Source organism: Geospiza fortis, unplaced genomic scaffold, assembly GCF_000277835.1.
Source record: "Geospiza fortis unplaced genomic scaffold, GeoFor_1.0 scaffold195, whole genome shotgun sequence".
Taxonomy (NCBI): domain Eukaryota; kingdom Metazoa; phylum Chordata; class Aves; order Passeriformes; family Thraupidae; genus Geospiza; species Geospiza fortis.
In genome coordinates this window covers 3,388,397-3,406,616 of record NW_005054324.1, presented here as the reverse complement: position 1 = coordinate 3,406,616, position 18,220 = coordinate 3,388,397, and the positions used below count along the sequence as shown (strand labels likewise).

The 18,220-nt window shown below is 37.5% G+C and overlaps 1 protein-coding gene across 6 annotated transcripts in view; it reads right to left on the bottom strand.

The window, feature by feature from the left end:
* The window catches only part of PTPRZ1 (protein tyrosine phosphatase receptor type Z1), a 131,391-nt gene that overhangs the window by 82,993 nt on the left and 30,178 nt on the right, over positions 1-18,220 (bottom strand). For all 6 annotated transcript variants that reach the window (XM_031056898.1, XM_031056900.1, XM_031056899.1 and 3 more), the window contains exon 2: positions 7,655-7,720. In XM_031056898.1, coding sequence (XP_030912758.1) covers positions 7,655-7,720 — 66 coding nt within the window. The remainder of the gene's footprint in view (positions 1-7,654; positions 7,721-18,220) is intronic.

The window sequence follows — 18,220 nt, the reverse complement described above, 5'->3', positions numbered from 1 at the left end:
GAGTTTGTTGGAAGCATAGGTCTTCAAGCATAGCAAGAACCTGATAAATATGTATGCAGAGAGACCCAGCTTCTCAAAAAAAAAGGGCTTGTGCACTTTTCACAGGTGGAAGAGATGCTCAGAACTGAAATTCTGTGATTCTGGCATTGGAATGATTGAGGGAACAGTTCATGAACTGATAAATCTAGTGGCAAATGCTGATTATTCCAAGACAGAAATGTTGATGGGTTCCCCTAGTTTCTCAAAATGAAAATTTTGAATTTTTTTTAAATTTTTTTTTTGGCGGGGGAGGGGGAAGAAGTTATAATATTCCACGGTCCCCTCCTGCTCAGGATTCTTCACTGTACCCTTTATCTTCCTTCTCTCACAGACTTGTCTAACCCTGCCCTTTGGGGGACTGCTTTAATCCTTATGGGTTAAAGAACATTACACAGAAAATCTACCTAGAAGGGTTTTATATCTACTGAATTAATGAGATACAGCAAGATCAGGAATGGCTTCAAATTTGTGAGTAAAATCCACAGAATTATTTATTAGGTATTATCAAACTGTGCATACTGAAATGAGTGGGGTTTGAATTCATCAGGAAAAAAAAAACCCTGTTGTAAATACAGCAGAATAGCCTTTGAGTAAAAATGTCAGTAAGGAAGTCCAAAACTAATTGGATGGAGCAGACAATTAAATACAGCCTTCTGTAAATGTAAGCAAGGTGAGAATTATTTGCTGGGCTCCAAACCTCACAAACCCACAGATCATTTTGATATGGAGGTGATGACCTCAAAGTAATCATCTGTGCATTTGGTAAGCAAGTGGTCCCCAAGAGCATGACCTTCCTACTGCAGCATACATTGCATGCACTTGAAAATGAGAAATCATTCAGTAGTATGTGCAAAAGGATACTTTTATGATCATTTTGAAGGGCAAAGAGGCTTAACTAGAGGCTGCAGTCTGCTGTGAGATATTCAAAATTTGGTTTTTTTCATTTGACTTTGGTATATTCCCAAACCAGCACTCTTAAAAAAGCTTTTAATTTCCAAATGGATTTACTTAATGGGAAGTTTGTACATCTTTCTGTCCCCTGAACAGAGCTTGGCATAACAGCAGTGCCACACTATGCAAATATCTCACATTTAGACTTCTGTACTTCAGAAGCCAACTTTTCATTTGAAAAAACTGATGATGCTCAGAAGTTGCTGTGCACTTTGTGAAAATGGTTTTGTTTATAGCATTAGGGGACTGAAATGGAGGAAGGAACAGTCTTATCTGAGTTTCTTCAAAGGAAACTTAGGCAAATTGATCACTTTAATATTATTTGAAATAAAAGTGCTATAATTTAGCAGTGGTGAGACAAATAGGAATACCAACATGCTGTTCTTCAGATCTGTCCCACAAGAATTCAACTTTGAAAATACCATTAATCTGGGGTCCAATTCTCTTACTTCCTCCCTCAAAATCCCTTGAAAACTTTTCCACTCAGTTTACCCTAGAAATATTGCTGAATAAAAGTGAAACAAATTCCACTTTGCTGCTAATAGCTTTCTACTGCTCAAAGATCAGCTTTCTTAATTGAAAAGAAAGCTTATTGTAAACAAACTTCTGAACCATATAATTTTATATGGATTCAAAATCCACAAATATACTAAATAGACATCTTCCTTCTGTTGTGCTGTTGATTCAGTACACTGAGATATCTTAAAAGGAATTTCTTGATGGCCAGAAATGCCAGCATGTGGTTTTTCAATTGAGGACACCTTGTCCCTTTCATGCAAACAGATGCATAACTGTGTAATTTCTATTGTGGAATCATAAGCTTTCCAAAACCATTAACAGTGTAATAGGCTTTTAATTAGTGATCCTGTGAATTTAGTGACAAAAGACTGGAAGCACGAGTGGCTGTGTGATCTGGGGGTTACAAATACATGTCATGCAAGAAAAGGTATGGCAGCCTCTGAAGCATAAGGTCTACTAAAAAAGAAAAGACCCCTGCAGAACTATTTTATGAATTAATAAAAGAAAGTATGTTATTTCCATTTCTTAATCTGACCCTTTATTGAAGGAACCCACACAGCCCAAGAGCATAGGCTTTTCTTTATTACCCACAACTGATACAGCACATCAGTTATGACTATACCTGGTGAACACAAAGCACAGAATGACGTATTTGGCAGGAGGTCATAAAAAGACAAGATCTTCTCATGAAGTGATGCTGATACTGCTATGGTAGTTACTTTGCTATGAAAAAAAATTGAACTTAATTTGGTATGCATCATCTCCCCAGAACACAGTTTTATCAAACCACTGAAAGCAGAAGGTTTCATCAACTCTTGGCCAGGGCTCTCTTGGTGATGTTTCAGTCTGGTCTGGCAGACCAGTCCATTAAAGCAGTCAGCTCAGCAGGCAGCTCAGGCAGCTCCTCGTTCCCACTTCCAGCAGGCTCCTGCTGGTGCATCCCCCTCTCACACACAGGCTGACTGTCAGGATTTGGCTCACCAAATGGCTCATCTATCATGCTGCACCCTGGGAGGGGATGGCCCAGACCCAGACCCCTGCCCTTCCCTGCAGACTCCCTTTGCCCTGGCCTGGAGCTGTCTCACAGGGAGCGAGTGCCATGCCCACGCTCACACAACTCAGCAGCACAGCCTCTTCTTCACCTTAGCTGCAGGGCAGGGAGCAGCACCTGCATGCCCCACCTTGTCCATGCTCCCAGCAGATGGCTGCTGAACAGAGACACAGGGTGAGGATGAGGGGAAAGACTCAAATTTTCCACTTTACCTGGTCTGAACTAATGGGTAACAGAAGCAGCAGATATTTTACAGGATAAGCAGTTAGCTACCAATGTTAAAATCATTCTGTTGGGCCACAGCTGAGGTAGTGTAGATCCTTGCTCATTTTTTAGGCTGAGTGAAAAGCAAATACACCCAAGCATTGTTATGGACATAAGCAACAACATGCTTTTCCATAAACTTAATGAGAAGTGACTTTGAAATTAGATCTCCTCAGTATTGAAATATGATGGAACATTTGAAAGTAAAATATTAGCTCTTGTTTGGGCAAGAAAGAAAACTGTGTTTTCTCAGTACTGCTGAAAACAAAGGCCATTTTAATTTCTGAGCCAAACTACAGGCATGACCATTTGAAGCAACCACAGCACATTTATAAGACTTGGGATGGCAAACCTAGCCTTTCAAACAACAACTAAAGTTTTGCTTGTATAGCAACAGTAACGGGAATAATAAACTAGGGGAATATCTCCAGGAGGCTGTTGAGTCAGACACCAAAAGGTAACAATTCCAGGTTTAACAAGATTAGTTCAACAGGGGAGCAAAACAAAGAAATCATTACATTTAGGCATTGCCACTGAAAGAAGTATTGGTGCAAGTGCCTGAAGAGCACCATCACTATACACTACTACTGAAAAACATCAGATATTAAAAATTATCTGAATATCTTAATTAATCATCCTGATGGAATGAGTTATGTGTGTGTCAGCAGTGTGCCTTTGCAGTCAGGAAGACAAACGCTGTCCTGGGCTACCTTAGCGAGAATGGAGCCAGCAGGATGAGGGAATGACTTTTTCCCTCTACTGCACACCAGTGAGGTGACATTGAGAATGCAGGGTCCAGTTTTGATTTCTCCTGAACCTAGTATGAGATGGATATTTAAAAAATAAGGGCTGCTGAGGTGGTCTGGGGCTGGAGTACATCATGTATGAGGAGAGGCTGAGGGACCTGAGTTTGCTGAAGCTTAAGCTGAGAGGGAACTCAGCTGAAGTCTACTGCTCTGTAAAGGCAATTTACAGACCAGTACACAAGGAAAGAATGAGAAGCAATGGCCACAGGTTGCAATAAGACAGATTGAAGCTGAGTAAAAGAAAAGAAATGTTTTCAAAATAACAACAGAACACATTGACCAAACTGCAGCACCTCCTTCTTTGGAGATTTTCCATACTTTTCCTGTTTCAGCTTTGAAGATCATTATGCTTTGAGCTGAGGCTGGAATCACATCATCTCCAAGGGCCCCTTCAAACCTAAATCATACTGTGATTCTATGATTCATGATGCTTTTCCCCAGAGAAAAGGGAATATTATTCAGATTCTGCTTGCAAATAATAAAAATGTTCTTTGAATACCTGGAGATCAATCAGTTTATACCAAAATTACCCTTTCCTCAAGATCAGAGTTGCCAACATTTGTAAAGCAAATGTGTAACAGTGTATCACATAATAAATGGCAGCACAGGCTGAACCTAACACCCCTACACAGTGAAACAAAGAACATTGATCTGATTATGGTATTTATTTACATAGAACATTCAATTTTTAAAAATGTTTGAAACCCTTGGCTTTGCTAATTCCTTGAAGACTGCTTAGAATCTCTTGTTTTTAACAAATTTCAGCTGTGTTTTTTTTCCCCCTAAAGAACATAACTTGTTTGTTGTGAACAAGAACGAAAATCCCAGGAGTGAAATCCAACAAAAAGACATTTCACTGGGGACAGAAACAAAAAAAATTTTGTGACACTTGCCAGTTTTACAAGTGAACTTATAGACTTGGATTTTGATGGACTACTATCAACCAGCCATGTTAAAAAAAACCAAACCAAACATCAGAACCAGAAAACAACATTATATCATTCCTTCTGTCAAAAACAATTCAGATAAGCAAAGCATAAAAAAAAATTAATCTTTCACTTCTATGACAGAAGGTAACTGAAGCTCATATTGCTTGCTTTATGCTTTGAAGTAATATGTGAATGACTAAAGTTAGTGGTACAGTTAAATATTGTCTAAATGACCTTTGCTTATCAATTAGTATGTAACTGATTTAAGGATATTGAATTTTCACAGTACACCAGGGTTCTTCTGCAACAAAAAATGGTTGGATTCACTTTTTGCCATATGACACCATACGAAAATATTAATGACATTTTTAAAAATTTCTATGACTGCTTTAATGAAAAATATAATAAAAAGTTGTTAAAATAAAGTAATTTTTAGAAATAGGCTAGCTTCAGCATCCCCTTATGCCAGAAAACATTGGATGCATCTGTAACAAGAACTTGTACCTTCCAGTTCCTTAACATGGTATTTGTTTATGCAAATACATGCAAAGTCAGGACACAAAAGATTAAATTAATGCATGCAAATGCAGATTTTGTTCATGGCTTAAAACAGAGCTCTTAGAAGTATTACAAAATCTTTCCAGTAGCATTTATGACTTCATTATACACTCATCCAAGAGTCAAAACCTGATGGTGACTCATTAATTTCCAGCATGTGAAATTGCTTTATTATGAAACTTCACGTTCAGAAATTGGTTGATTTTAGCAGGTAAAACTCTCTACCTCCATTTTACTTTCACCTTACAGCACCATCCCAGTAAAGGAGTATATCAACCCACTGTGGCTAATATATCTGAAATTCCTTATTTGATATAGAGAATTACACTGCTCAGACTCAGGTTAATTTACCGAGCCAGTTGGATCTCTCTTACCCATGGTGCATTAGACTCTATGTTTCAGGATCCCCAGGCCTATTCAAAACACTTCATTGGCACATTCAGTCTAATTTTTCACTTTCAATGAAATTTTTCACTTTCAGTCTTTCAGTAAGAGGGTTATAAGACAGTAGAATATAACTGGTGTCTGAGGAAAAAAAATGTACTGGCAAAGCATTCATCCATTCAGAGGTGTGGATGTCGGTCTATGCCTCAAAACCATAAGCCTGTGCTAGGTACAGTGCTTATACATACAGTACCTGGTATTGCTTGCCTCAGGAATAAAATAATTTAAATTATTATAAATGAAGGAGATCAATACCCATATGCTTCAGGCTCTAGACCTCTGTGCCTCCAAATCACAATGTTAAAATCTTGAATTTTTTTTCACGTACAGGAAGGCTGTCTTTTTATTAGTGAAAGCTGATTTTGTGCATTCTACCTTATGCCATGAACCAATTACCTGGTATTTCAGCAAAGCATCCCATAATACTCAGCTTTCAAACAGTTGCTAGCCCTAAGCTCCTGATTTACATGCAGCCTTCCCCAAAAGCTTTGAACATCAATTTTTGACCCCACATGCAGTCAGCTGTTTAAGAATGCTGGGGGCACACGGAGCTTGTGCAGCAGAGGGCTCGGAGAGGCAGCAGGAGCAGGGCAGGAGCAGGGCAGGATGCAGCTGGGGCAGGACAGGATGCAGCTGGGGCAGGTGGCTGCAGGAGCAGCAGGGTGCTAGCCAGGGCTCCTGGACAGGTCTGAATAGGGAGAAAGGCTTTGCCAGCTGGGGATTCACTGGAGCAAAGCATATGAATTGAGATGACTACACACAGGCATCTCACAGGTCAAGGGAGAGAAACAACAGGTATGGATCAGCTGACATGCCAATTCTGTGCTATTTTTCCATACAAAATAGCCATCAGTGGTGAGCTATGGATGCTGCAGCAGCATCACCTATGCACAGTGCATGGGTACTCTGTGCAGCCTAGGGAAGAGCTATATCCTCTGATACCCTAAACAAACTCCATTCTCTATCCTTTACAGACTGCCCTCTGGTCACCAGGAATCCAGGAGGTTTATCCCTGCAGTCATCTAACTACAATATTAAAAAATGGATCGACTTTGAACATGAAATACTGTATTGATTGATTTTATGCTTGAATTTTGCACTACAATCTGTGTAAGTGGGAGTTTTCATTATAAATCTCATTTTGAAGGCTTTATGACTAGCCTGTTTCAATTCTCTCTAGGCTTAAAACTTGTTAGATATGTTTTACACTAGAAGATAAAAATTGTCTTGAAAATGAGAGAGTGAGAGAAATAAAAAGAATGGTGTGATTTTCCTTAACTACAGGAACATATTTTGAATAAAATTTATGAAAAACTTAAATTTGACAGTCCTTTTTTTTCATAGTTTGGTATTTTTGAAACAGTAGCTTAAGAAATTTAAAATGTAAGAGCCTACACACATCCATAAGAGCTCACTTCCTACATGTTGGGCAAAAGACACCTAGGACAAAATTACCTTTTTAGTATTACTGAAATCACTGGACTTATACGCAAGAACATAAACTAATTGTGATTTATCCATTGTTCTTCTTTAATAAGGCATGAAAAATTTCAGGGTATATCTTTCCTGGTCATGCAAATGAGAGAGACAAAGTGACCGAGTTTTTAGGAGAGGCAGGGTGGGACTTGGCAAGGATGCTGAAGTGCTCACAAGCACAGCGTAGAAGTTCATGTGCAGTGTATGGATAGGCTCTTTCCCACATAATGTGCTGTGCCTTGATTCAGCCTTTCTGACTGCTTTTCAGGTTTGCTAGAACAACAATGTTGAAATGATTAACAAGCACCTAGCAATCTATTGGCCCAGCCTTCATCAAATAAGTCAGGTCTCAGGTTGAGGTTTTAATGTTGAGGACTTTCTCTTTCCAAAACTAATAGATGTAATCTCTTATAAGTAGATTAAAATATGAATCTAAATAGATGAAAATTTTCTCCTATTGTAAAGTTCCTTTATTTTTCAGATAACCTTTCCAACACTTTAGCAATTGTTTAGGCATATGGTAAGTAGTACACAGACACATGAGGCTCTTAAAATTGTAATAATAAACACAAAAATATCAAAGTGAAATAACTCATTCAATAGACAGCTTTGCTTACCTGTATATGACCAATCAATCTCTTCAATCAGTTTCCGCTGTTGTCTATAGTATCCGTACACCAAATCTGCAAAATAGTCATAATTTACAATATTAAAACCCGAAGACTAAAAGGATCTTGAAGTGTTGATGACACCCCCCTCCCACAAGATAATCACTGTTTTAATTAATTATGAATAATTTATTTTGTCCTTATTTTGGACCTCAGATGAAAAGTAATGGTTAAACAGAATCTAAATATCATTAACATTGTAGCATATTAAGGACAAAAGCAAGATTTCCTTTTTCCTTCCCCTTTCCTTTCCTTTCCTTTCCTTTCCTTTCCTTTCCTTTCCTTTCCTTTCCTTTCCTTTCCTTTCCTTTCCTTTCCTTTCCTTTCCTTTCCTTTCCTTCCACAACCATTCCTCCTCTTTTAAAATTAATACAACTCTTTCACAAAGAAATCCTGTTTTGTCATGTCATTTGGAAGAACCATTCTAGATAACCAAGATGTCAGTGACAGTTAAACTTTTGCTTCATTGTGGTCATGACTTCACATGATTTCTGTAACTTTGTACTGCTGATACAAGAAAAATGTTAAATATAATGAATAAAATATTCTAAAATGATTCAACATTTGAATATGAGTATTCTAAAATATTCAAATTATTTTCATTGTGTTCTATCATTGGCATAATTATAGATAGAATATTACTTGTATGTCCTTAAATTTGATGGAGAGAGAAGGTTAGATACTAGTTACTTTTAAATGATGTTAGTTTTTCCTAGAGAGAAATATCTAAGTGTATAAATGCTCATTGACTTACTCTGACTACTGAAAAACCTTCGCTGTTATTCTTTTTATGCCAGTCCTAGGGCAATTCTAGCAACAGAGTGATATGGGCAAACAGATGACTATGCCCCCTAATAATTACTAAAGCATGTAAACTGCAGATACATGTTTTTTGAGATCATCATTTCTAGAGCCATAATATAAACTGTCATTACTGTTCTAGAGAAGTACAATACAACTTATCTAAGAAATATTTGCCCTCAAGCATGTTGAACACATATATGGATTGCTTCATTGAGAAAATGCCATAGAATTCTGTTCATACTCTGCAATAAGTAATTTAATGAAACAATTTCATAACATTCATTTCTTTTTCTCTCACGCAGAAATGCAGCACTGCTTACAGGATGTTAAATCATAATTTCTATTTGCAAGTTTACATGTTTATGTGTCTTACAGTGACTTTCTGCTACCTAAATGAAGCCCATGTTTTATTAACTTCACCAGACTTCTACCTCCTCCACGTGATGTGATTGTCCTTTAATATTTTTCTCTTCTCCTTCTCCCTCCCTGCCAAAAATACCAAACTATCCCATGTAACAAGACACAGTTTTCACTCCTGACTAAGATCAAACCTCACAGGTAAGTAAGGGCAGTGGAAAAGGATTTACATGCACCAAAGGTGTCTTTGGACCACATTTCCAAGTCAATGTGCATTGTGCCTGGTCATTGAATTAATTATGGAAAAGAAAGCTGTGTAAGTTGTGATTCACAGCTGTTAGTTAGTGTCTCCACTGTCCTCCTTTATCCATTGTCCTCCTAATTGTTACTTCCTGAAGTCACATGCAAACTAAGCAGGGCTTGGGCATGAGAGCTTCCCACTACTTTTCAAATTTCACAGGGAGTTCTGATGAACAAGGAGTGATAGTTCCAACGAATGAGAAAAAAAATGGGCAAGGTTCACTTTGTTTGGTGCATTACACACTTATAGACCGAGTAAATATTTCAGAAAGTTTTTAAAGATTCTGGGAGGAGTCAGGACTTGTACACCTTCCTTCCTTTGTTATTCACAAGCTGTGTGTCCACAGCCCCTCCACAGCACACCCACAGCCATGAACTTTCTTGCATCTGCAGGGACTGTCAGTGGTTTTGGTCTCATCTCTTTGCACTTTAAATATGTGGCAAAACTAGGGAAGAAAAGCAAATTTCATCTGTAACTGAAGATTCATAGCTAGCATGAGTGGCGGAGGGAAGTGCTGTGTGAGTGTGAGGTTGGGCCATGCAGCAATTGTTCCTTTGAGCTGCTGGTGTAAATTGCCCTGGGAAACACAACCACGCATTCTACTGCTGTGCAAACTGACAGGTTAAACAGCTAACAGTGTAGAGACCAGCTCGAAAGAAATTATTTTATTTTTTAGTTTTATTTTATTTAAAGCTAACAAATCAACATCCCTTTTGCTGATGATATATGACAGCAGGTACTTCTGTTTAAATACTGTATTTAAATTCCTTGCATTTGATTTAATGAAGATGGGAAGAGCACCATCACAAAAAAAAAAAGGCAAAACTGATGTCAAGTTTGTGGTTTTATGCGTAAATCTATGATACTGATTGAGTTTGATCAGCTTGACAGTCTGCATGACTCCTATGACACTGACTGACGTCTACAGCCAGTGCCTAAAATAGCTGGAATTTTATTGGATGAGGTGCTGCTTTATGAAGCAAAAGATACCAAATATTCTTTTTTGTTTCCAGGAAGCGATTGAACATGTTTCTATAAATTGTTGATTTATTCACAGAACAGGGAAGTTTGGTTTTGGGATCATGTTTTAAACAGTTTTATGGTTATCCTTCTATGTCTATTAAGGAGACATGCAAGATATCATTAAATGCTTTTTCTCCCCCTTTTACTACCCTCCTTCAAAGTCAAATGTTTCTGTCTGAGGCTGTAAGACTTGTTTCTTTTTACATTCTGTTGAAACAGTGTGTGCCCCAGTGCCCAAGGCCCATGAAATCAGAAATAATGGTGGCAAGTGCTCCCCTGCTATTCACGGGTAGCAGGACAGACTGATTTGCGACTGACCCTGTCTCATGTTCAGTCACAAGGGCAAAGAGAGAACATGATCTCTGGTTAAAGCATAGTGCTAGGAGTAATAAGATCTTGTAGATACTTTTTCCTGTATAAAAAGTAAAAATAACCAGATTTTCTTCTTTCTAACATGAGTCTGATATTCCTTTTGTACTTACTGGCCTCAGTTGAGTTTCTTTTGATTTAGTCCTGTGAATGAAATATTCAAATCCTCAACAGGCATATCTAAAGGTGAAAAATTATTAGCTTTAATGATTAACGGAAAGAGTTTTCTGTGAGGGAGATCCTGTTGACTTGACACTGTGCCAGAAAAAAAGAGCCAACATAAAGGAAATGGGACCTTAAACCTCTGAATTCAATTGGAGAAATTCCCCTCAGAGATGCTGAGGCAACAAGCTCCAAGTATCCACCAGAGATTCCTCTCTTAAGTCTTGGTATAAAAGGGCTTTCTAAGGACAGTGCTCGAGAGTCTGGGGATGCTGCACTCCATGTGCTGCTTTGCTACAAAGGATACAAGCTCAGGCATAATTTGGAACTGACATTTATACCCAGGATACTGTAATTTTACACTTTATGTCCTTTGTGCCAGTGTCAAGACATACCAGCTGCCAGACTCAAGAGGAAAAAGGGACATCCTCCTTGTGGTTTTGCCTCCACTCAAGCTGAACTTGTGAGTTGCACCTGCAGTGGAGCTGGAATTTATGAGATTCTGACACCAGAATAACTTATTCATGGGAACTGGGACACATTAAGTAATGTCAGCATTAGTGAGATCTACAAATAGGACACTGGTGTTCTGCATGTGCAGTATGGGTAGATATTATGAACTATGCATTTAGATTACAAACATGATTTGGTCCTGGAATACATGGTCCATTCAATATTTTCCTCCTAAAATCTCATTTGAAAGCAAAGAGGATAGATTCTAAAGTCATAAGCATTCATCTGGTATAAGTGGATAATGGCAACGCAGTATAGTCATGGAGATAAAGGATTTGTCAGTATTAAAATTCCAATTTGCATGGGGACGATTCAGTGCATGGTTCTTAGGCCAAAGAAGTGCACAGGAACTCTTGGAATAGCAGCAAGGATGAGCAGTCACTGAAAACTGTGATAATCTTCTCTTTGAGGAACACAGAGGCTCTTGTTTCAAGCCAATTGTGTCTCATGGGAGCTCAGCTATGTACACTGATATTACTGACTCCAGAAGTGGGAAGCTATGAATACCTGAGGATTACACAGGTTTGGAAATGATTTTAAAATCTGTGAAGGAGAAATCCACAAACACTTCTTAAACACAGTGACACCACTTTTGGCTCACTGAGTCTATTGATGAAACTGGGAGGATTATACTAGGAAATTCTCATTGCATATTTGCCCTCTTTTAATCCACTTGTCTTGACAGTTGGCATTGGTTATTAACAAAGACAGGTTATCAGGCAAGTAGCTTATTTGTAGATTAAGACATACATATCATCACTGGAGAAGAATTAGGAATTGTAGAACAAACTTAAATGGTAAGGTAGCAGCAATGTTTATACAGGGTAACTGAAAGAGAATCTGTGCATGGCTAGTGGCTAAGAAGTGGGACAGAGACAAAATTGCTGCAAAGAAGTCACAGAGAGGAGAACAAACTGCAAAAATGGCATAATAACAAATTCAAAAAAAAAGAAGCTACATGTAATTTAAAAAAGAGATGCTTGGTGACTGTCAAATATGAAAGAATACAATTAAATAGATTTTTGAATAGAGTTTCATTAGACAGGTTCTGCTTCTGAGAACACTAAACAGAGGTAAAACTGTGCAATATCACATCTGATAAATGGATTGCTTCTTTCACAATTTTAATTTACTTATTTTAGCCTCTTTCCTTGACAGGATTGTCACAGAATCCACTTCTATATCTTTCATCAATCTTATGATGGTGTAGCTTCATTGCCTCAACTGAAATAACTCTAATTTATACTGACAGAGGAAATGAGAAGATTCAGAACACAACCTGGTAACAGTCTTGAAGTTTTAAAAGACAGTGGTTAACTATAAATCCCTTTAGCAGAATGATCTACATTTGCCTGAGTGATCCCTCCCTCTTCTTATGAATGCATTTCATTCTGTAATGCCATCTGTAAAATTCTTAACAACACAAAAATACTTTAATAACACTCCTCTACAATTTCATATATTCTTTTTCTCTAAATGTCAAAGTGTCTAAGTCTTCTGTCAAGACCTGTCAGACAACTCTCCCACCCTTAGTGAAATTTAAAAATATTTTTTTACCCACAGTTTCTTGTATGTAGGCTTATTTCAGGCTTTGGTATAAGATCAGGTGTATATAAGGAGAGTCAGTCCCTTCCATCACACTTGAGTACAGGCCGTTCATCCCAATACACATTGACAATTCTCCTGCACTAAACATAAAGCCAAAATAAAACTCTTCTTACAATTTGGCCACTGTTGTGTTTATTTACTAACACAAATTGTGGTTAAGTTAAAAAAATTAGAAGAAAAAGTAGAAGAAAAAGACTGACTGTTTTAATTTAGAAGTAGCTATTATTAAGCACCAGAGTATTAATAGGCACACTGCTTAGTTCACCTGTGACAACTTTACAGTGAATAGCCATGAATTAAAAATATAATACTTATGGCATCAGTTAAGGTTGATAAATCTCATTTAATCACAATTTTCCAACACATTGTACATGCAAAGGTAACATGGACTCCAGTTTGACCAATTTAGGTTCTACTCCTCTGGAATTTTACATGTTGAGGTTTAGAGTGGCCCTGAAATTCCTAAGCAGCCAGTGGAAACTGGGAGGGATACTCTGGGGTATGATTCAACACAGTTAAATTATGGGCTGACACCTTCACTCTGGCTACAGGTAAAGTAGTAGGAAATGTCAGATGTCTCCTTCCCCTTGGGATCTGGTACACCCAAATGGCCTGATAGGGTTCAGCCTCCCACGCAGCCATTTCCCAACAGATGAAGCATTAGCTATAGCAAACTTTAGGGCTTCTCTGGTCACCAACATAGTATTGAAGTGTCTGCTCACTGAAACCAAGGTAAGAAGACAGTTTTAGACAGGACAGTGGTACTCACCAGTGCTTATCTTTGAACAGGCACAGGTAAATGAAATTAAGTGCCTGTGAACCCCTTGGGCTAGACACAAAGATTTATCAATAATTTAAAGACCTGCAGAATGAGATAGCCTTGCAAAACTACAAGACTAGATTGCTGCTGGAGCACCTAAAAACAGGTCCAAAGGCAAAACCAGAAGGGACTTAGGCAGACTGCAATTCCCCAAAAATGTTACATCATTGTCCCATGTATGAGCTGAGGCAAGGTGGTATTTATGACAGAAATTAGAGTTGATATTGAATAAAAAGCAGGTACCAAGGAGTGACTCTTAACACATACTCTTTTATAACTCTGTTGCTACCCAGATTCTTTTCCCCATACCCAGTCTTTTAACACAACACATGTAAATTCATGGAATCATACAAATAAAAAGTAAATCCAGACCAGACATGAACAAACAAGAAAGTCACCAAAACTATAGACATTTGATTCCAAAATTAATTTATTTCTCTTACAGCAATACCAGACAAGAAAGAAGAAGATAAAAACAACTGAACTTTCTTTAAACATAAATAGTAAATGTAACATAATTTTATTTGCATAATCCTCTTCAACATTCTAGGTATTCCAATAACTCAAATGATCCCAATTTCTAGTAAAATCATGTGTCAAGAAATGTAATAAATATAATTAAGAGTGAAGAATATGAGCACTGCTTCTTATATTGCACATCTAAGTGTAAAAACATTCACAATTCTCTTTCTGGCAAAGAAGAAATACTGTGATAAAAGTGCAATAAAAATTAGCAAAAATTTAACCCCTATATCCAAAATCCCAGAGTCCACATTTAACTGGCTTTTGGAAAGTTGTGTTTTTTTTTTTTTAATTACTATGTTTCTTCTGTTTGTTAATATTAGCATCTAGCAACCAGTAAAGCCCTAAATCTTTGGCAATATTTATCTGAAACTCTTGAGAGTAAACCTTATGCAAGCTGCCTCAAAGGAGCATTTACTGAAATAAATGCTTTTTTAGCACAGTAGGGATTGTGAAGTCAAGCTGTTAAAAACTTTACCTTTTGCAAATATTTCAGTGGCTAAAATCATCTTGGGGACCTGAATGAACAGCTTTAGACTGGATCCTTTGAAGATGCTGGTGGAGGGGGTATTGAGAGAAAGATATTCCTTACAGGAGGAAGTCTTTAATTATTATATATTTTCCTTTCCCATTTATTTGATGCAGGAATTGCAAATTCTAATCAACCATTATCCCTCCAGTCATATTACAGTCTCAATGAAATTATTTTTCAATAACCATGAGGAAGAGAGGTTGCTCTGGATGATTTTCTTATAACTCTAGGGATTATGCCACATACCTGTTATAAAACAATACCAACATCATTCTACCCCCTTGAGGAAACTACATACCACAACATCAAGACTGAAAAATTCCAAAGCTCATCATGAAAACCCAATAGCAGCTGCATATCTCTAAAAATATGTCTCTATTTCATAACAGATAGTTGAACACGATGAAAACAAAACAAATGAAAACATATAACCCCATATATAACCTACCATTTTTTGACAAATCCTAACAATTATATTATATATGTGCATCAGTATGTCTGCATAAATGTTCATCTATAAGGATTTGTCAAAAAGGGGTATATAAATACATACACACACATATTGTTCTCCCTTATGATAACATCATGTTTTAAATCTCATGTTTACTCTTTTCCTTTAGTCATTTTCATATTATAACTCATCACTGAAACATATCATTTGTAAAATAAAACAGTGTCTCATGACTGACAGAGACAACAGAGAAAAATGTGACAAACACTGGCACACCAGAAACACAAACCAAAGTCAAAACAAAGACATGTAATTATGGGTTTGTGTTATGATTTTTTAATAATTTTCTATATTTACTAGACTTCAGCAGAATTATTAATATAGTGGCATAAGGGAGATTGCAGAGAAAATAATCAGAATAATGCAATAACTTTAAAACTCATTCATGATAGGGTATTTAACAATACACTGAGTTGATACATAATCTAGGCTGCCTTTTACCCTTCAGGTCCACAGTTCCTGTTGCCATGAGCACGGGGCACTACCTTCCCTCTGCCCCTGCAGATGCCTTGTCCTTGCCTTTCGTGTGCTTTTAAGGAGCAACAGCCCCACAGATTCACCTCTCCCCAGTCAGAGGAAGAAGAACTCGTCTCCTCATACTCAAGGAATTCTGAAGCCAGCAGAATGCAGTGAAAAGGAGAATTAGAATCAGCAATAGCTTACATGGAGCTTAACACTACAAATGTGTATTTTAATCTATTCTGATAATGTTTAATTTTTAAAGGATGCCTGAAAGACCATTAATTTTTAAAATTAGATATGTGTTAGGTATAAAAAACACTCCAGGCAGCTCCTTGCCATCCAGATTATAAATTTTCTACCAAACTCTAAAGCAGAATTTTAAGCATTCAGGAGACTTTCAGGGAAAGAAGTGAAGTATCTGTAAAGTCAGGTATTTCTCAGCATTTTCAGGACTTGGGTAACTTAGGACTTGGGTCTGTCTTTTGCATAAGTGTCACTTTTCAGTCTGACTTCTGCTGTATAAAATTACAAAATCCTTTGGAAACTCACTGTTGAATAAGCCAAACCATACCTGTTGATGTTAAGTACACTCCAAGTACTATCTCTAAGTGAGATTTCACCACAGTATATTAGAAATGTATATTGAATTTAACCTCTATGGCACAACCTAAACCAGGAAATTACTGGAAAAAAAGAAATACATGCCACATAGGTCAGGAAAAAAAATTAATAGTGCGCTCAGGCATAATTTTTCCCAGATCTTGGAGCTTTGCTCAGAGATGGCAGCAGTCGGAAGGGGCTGACTGATGAGGAGGATGTGGTGCTGTTGGGTGGGGCTGAGGTTCCCAAAATTCTCAGCCAGATTTTACAGCTACCAAGGAAACAGAGTCCCAAGTTTAATCAATATGGCCTCGCTTTTGGTGGGATAACCTTCTATCACTTCACTTCAGCTATTCAGAAGTTCATTTCAAAAATTTTAAATATGGACAGATTAAATTACATTGTTTTAGCTTCTTATTATTACTTTGGGAAGTCACATAAAATAAAAGAGTACCAAAAAAAAGGGTATGGCTTGAAGTTCCAGAGGGTGGTCTGGGCTTTCCTCTGTGCTTTGCCAGCTCCTGCACCATGCAGGTAGGGCGCTGCACCACTGATGTATTTTCATACAATCCAGGCACTGAGAGCTCACACTAGACTTTTGATGACCAGCATGTTTTACTCATGTTTTAAAAAGCAAATGCTCAGTATCTGGCCCCCTACTTCATCAAACATACACAAATATGGTGTATTGTTCTACAGAACAATTTTTTTACCTTCACAGATTGCTGAAAACAACATGGTGTACTGATTGCTCCTGGATGTGATTGTTTATTGCAGCTAACTACAGCAATATTAACACTTGATTTTTTTCTTTTCTCATAAAGATTTAACTAAAAAAAGGGGGGGGGGAATATAAAATAAAATAAGGTCAGGCAGGCCAATTTAAAATCTATTTTCTTCACATTTGCTTTTTTGACTTAATTTTTTATTCTTTTCAGTTACTTGTGATCGACTCTGTAGTGACCATTTGATATAGTTTTAGGGTCAAAGTCTGTCTCATGGTTTATGTATGACCAAGACAGTACCATGAAGTAAACTGGAATCTCATCCTAATCCTGTACTAATCACCTACAAAACTGGAACTTCAAAGACAATTTTGGAATTCAGATACTGATAATATTTGGAAGTAGAGAGATGTTTTGATCAGATATTTTGCACAATCTATATAGTCAATGTATCTTGCTCATTTGTATCTAATCAATATGCTCTTCATCTTGGAGTGGGATGGTAAATCTTACTGGGAAGCAATATAAGGCCCACGTGAATGCAGACAGAGCACAAAACCACTATACAGTGGCATACAACCACCACCTACCCATCCTCCTAATGTCTACTTTATGCACATTTTACATAAGAGTAACACAGACAATGCAGATTTGTGATTTCAGAAAAACAAACTCACAACATTATTTTGTTAGTTCATATTTCAGCTCTGTCAGGAGCCATAAACTGAGTTAAGCAAGATTTGACCCAAAACGTGGAAATAATAGCCCCATAAGATGATAGAAACATGATCTGAAAAATCACTGTAAACATGAAATTCCACCTTTCTGCAGTAACCATTACCCCACATAATCCAATCCTTCGCTAAGGCAGTAAAAAGCATTTTCACAGGTCTCAGGTGGTGGTGGCGCTCCATGAAAAGCCTTAATTTGTGCACTGAACCACAAAATGGAGGTTCTGACCTCCTGTTACTTGCAATCCTACACTGAGTGCGTAACACAGTTTGAGCTGAGAATCCTATTGCAGAACTCCTCCTAGGCTCCCATTAGCTCAATACAACTGGAAGTTCATACTTGTGGCAGTCAGCTGTCAACACTCAATAACCAACTGCAAATTGACTGTGACTTTCTAATAGTGAGAAATTAAATCTTTGAAATGAAAATCTGAAAGCCTGGGAATGTCACTGTGATTCGCAGGCAAATTTGTAT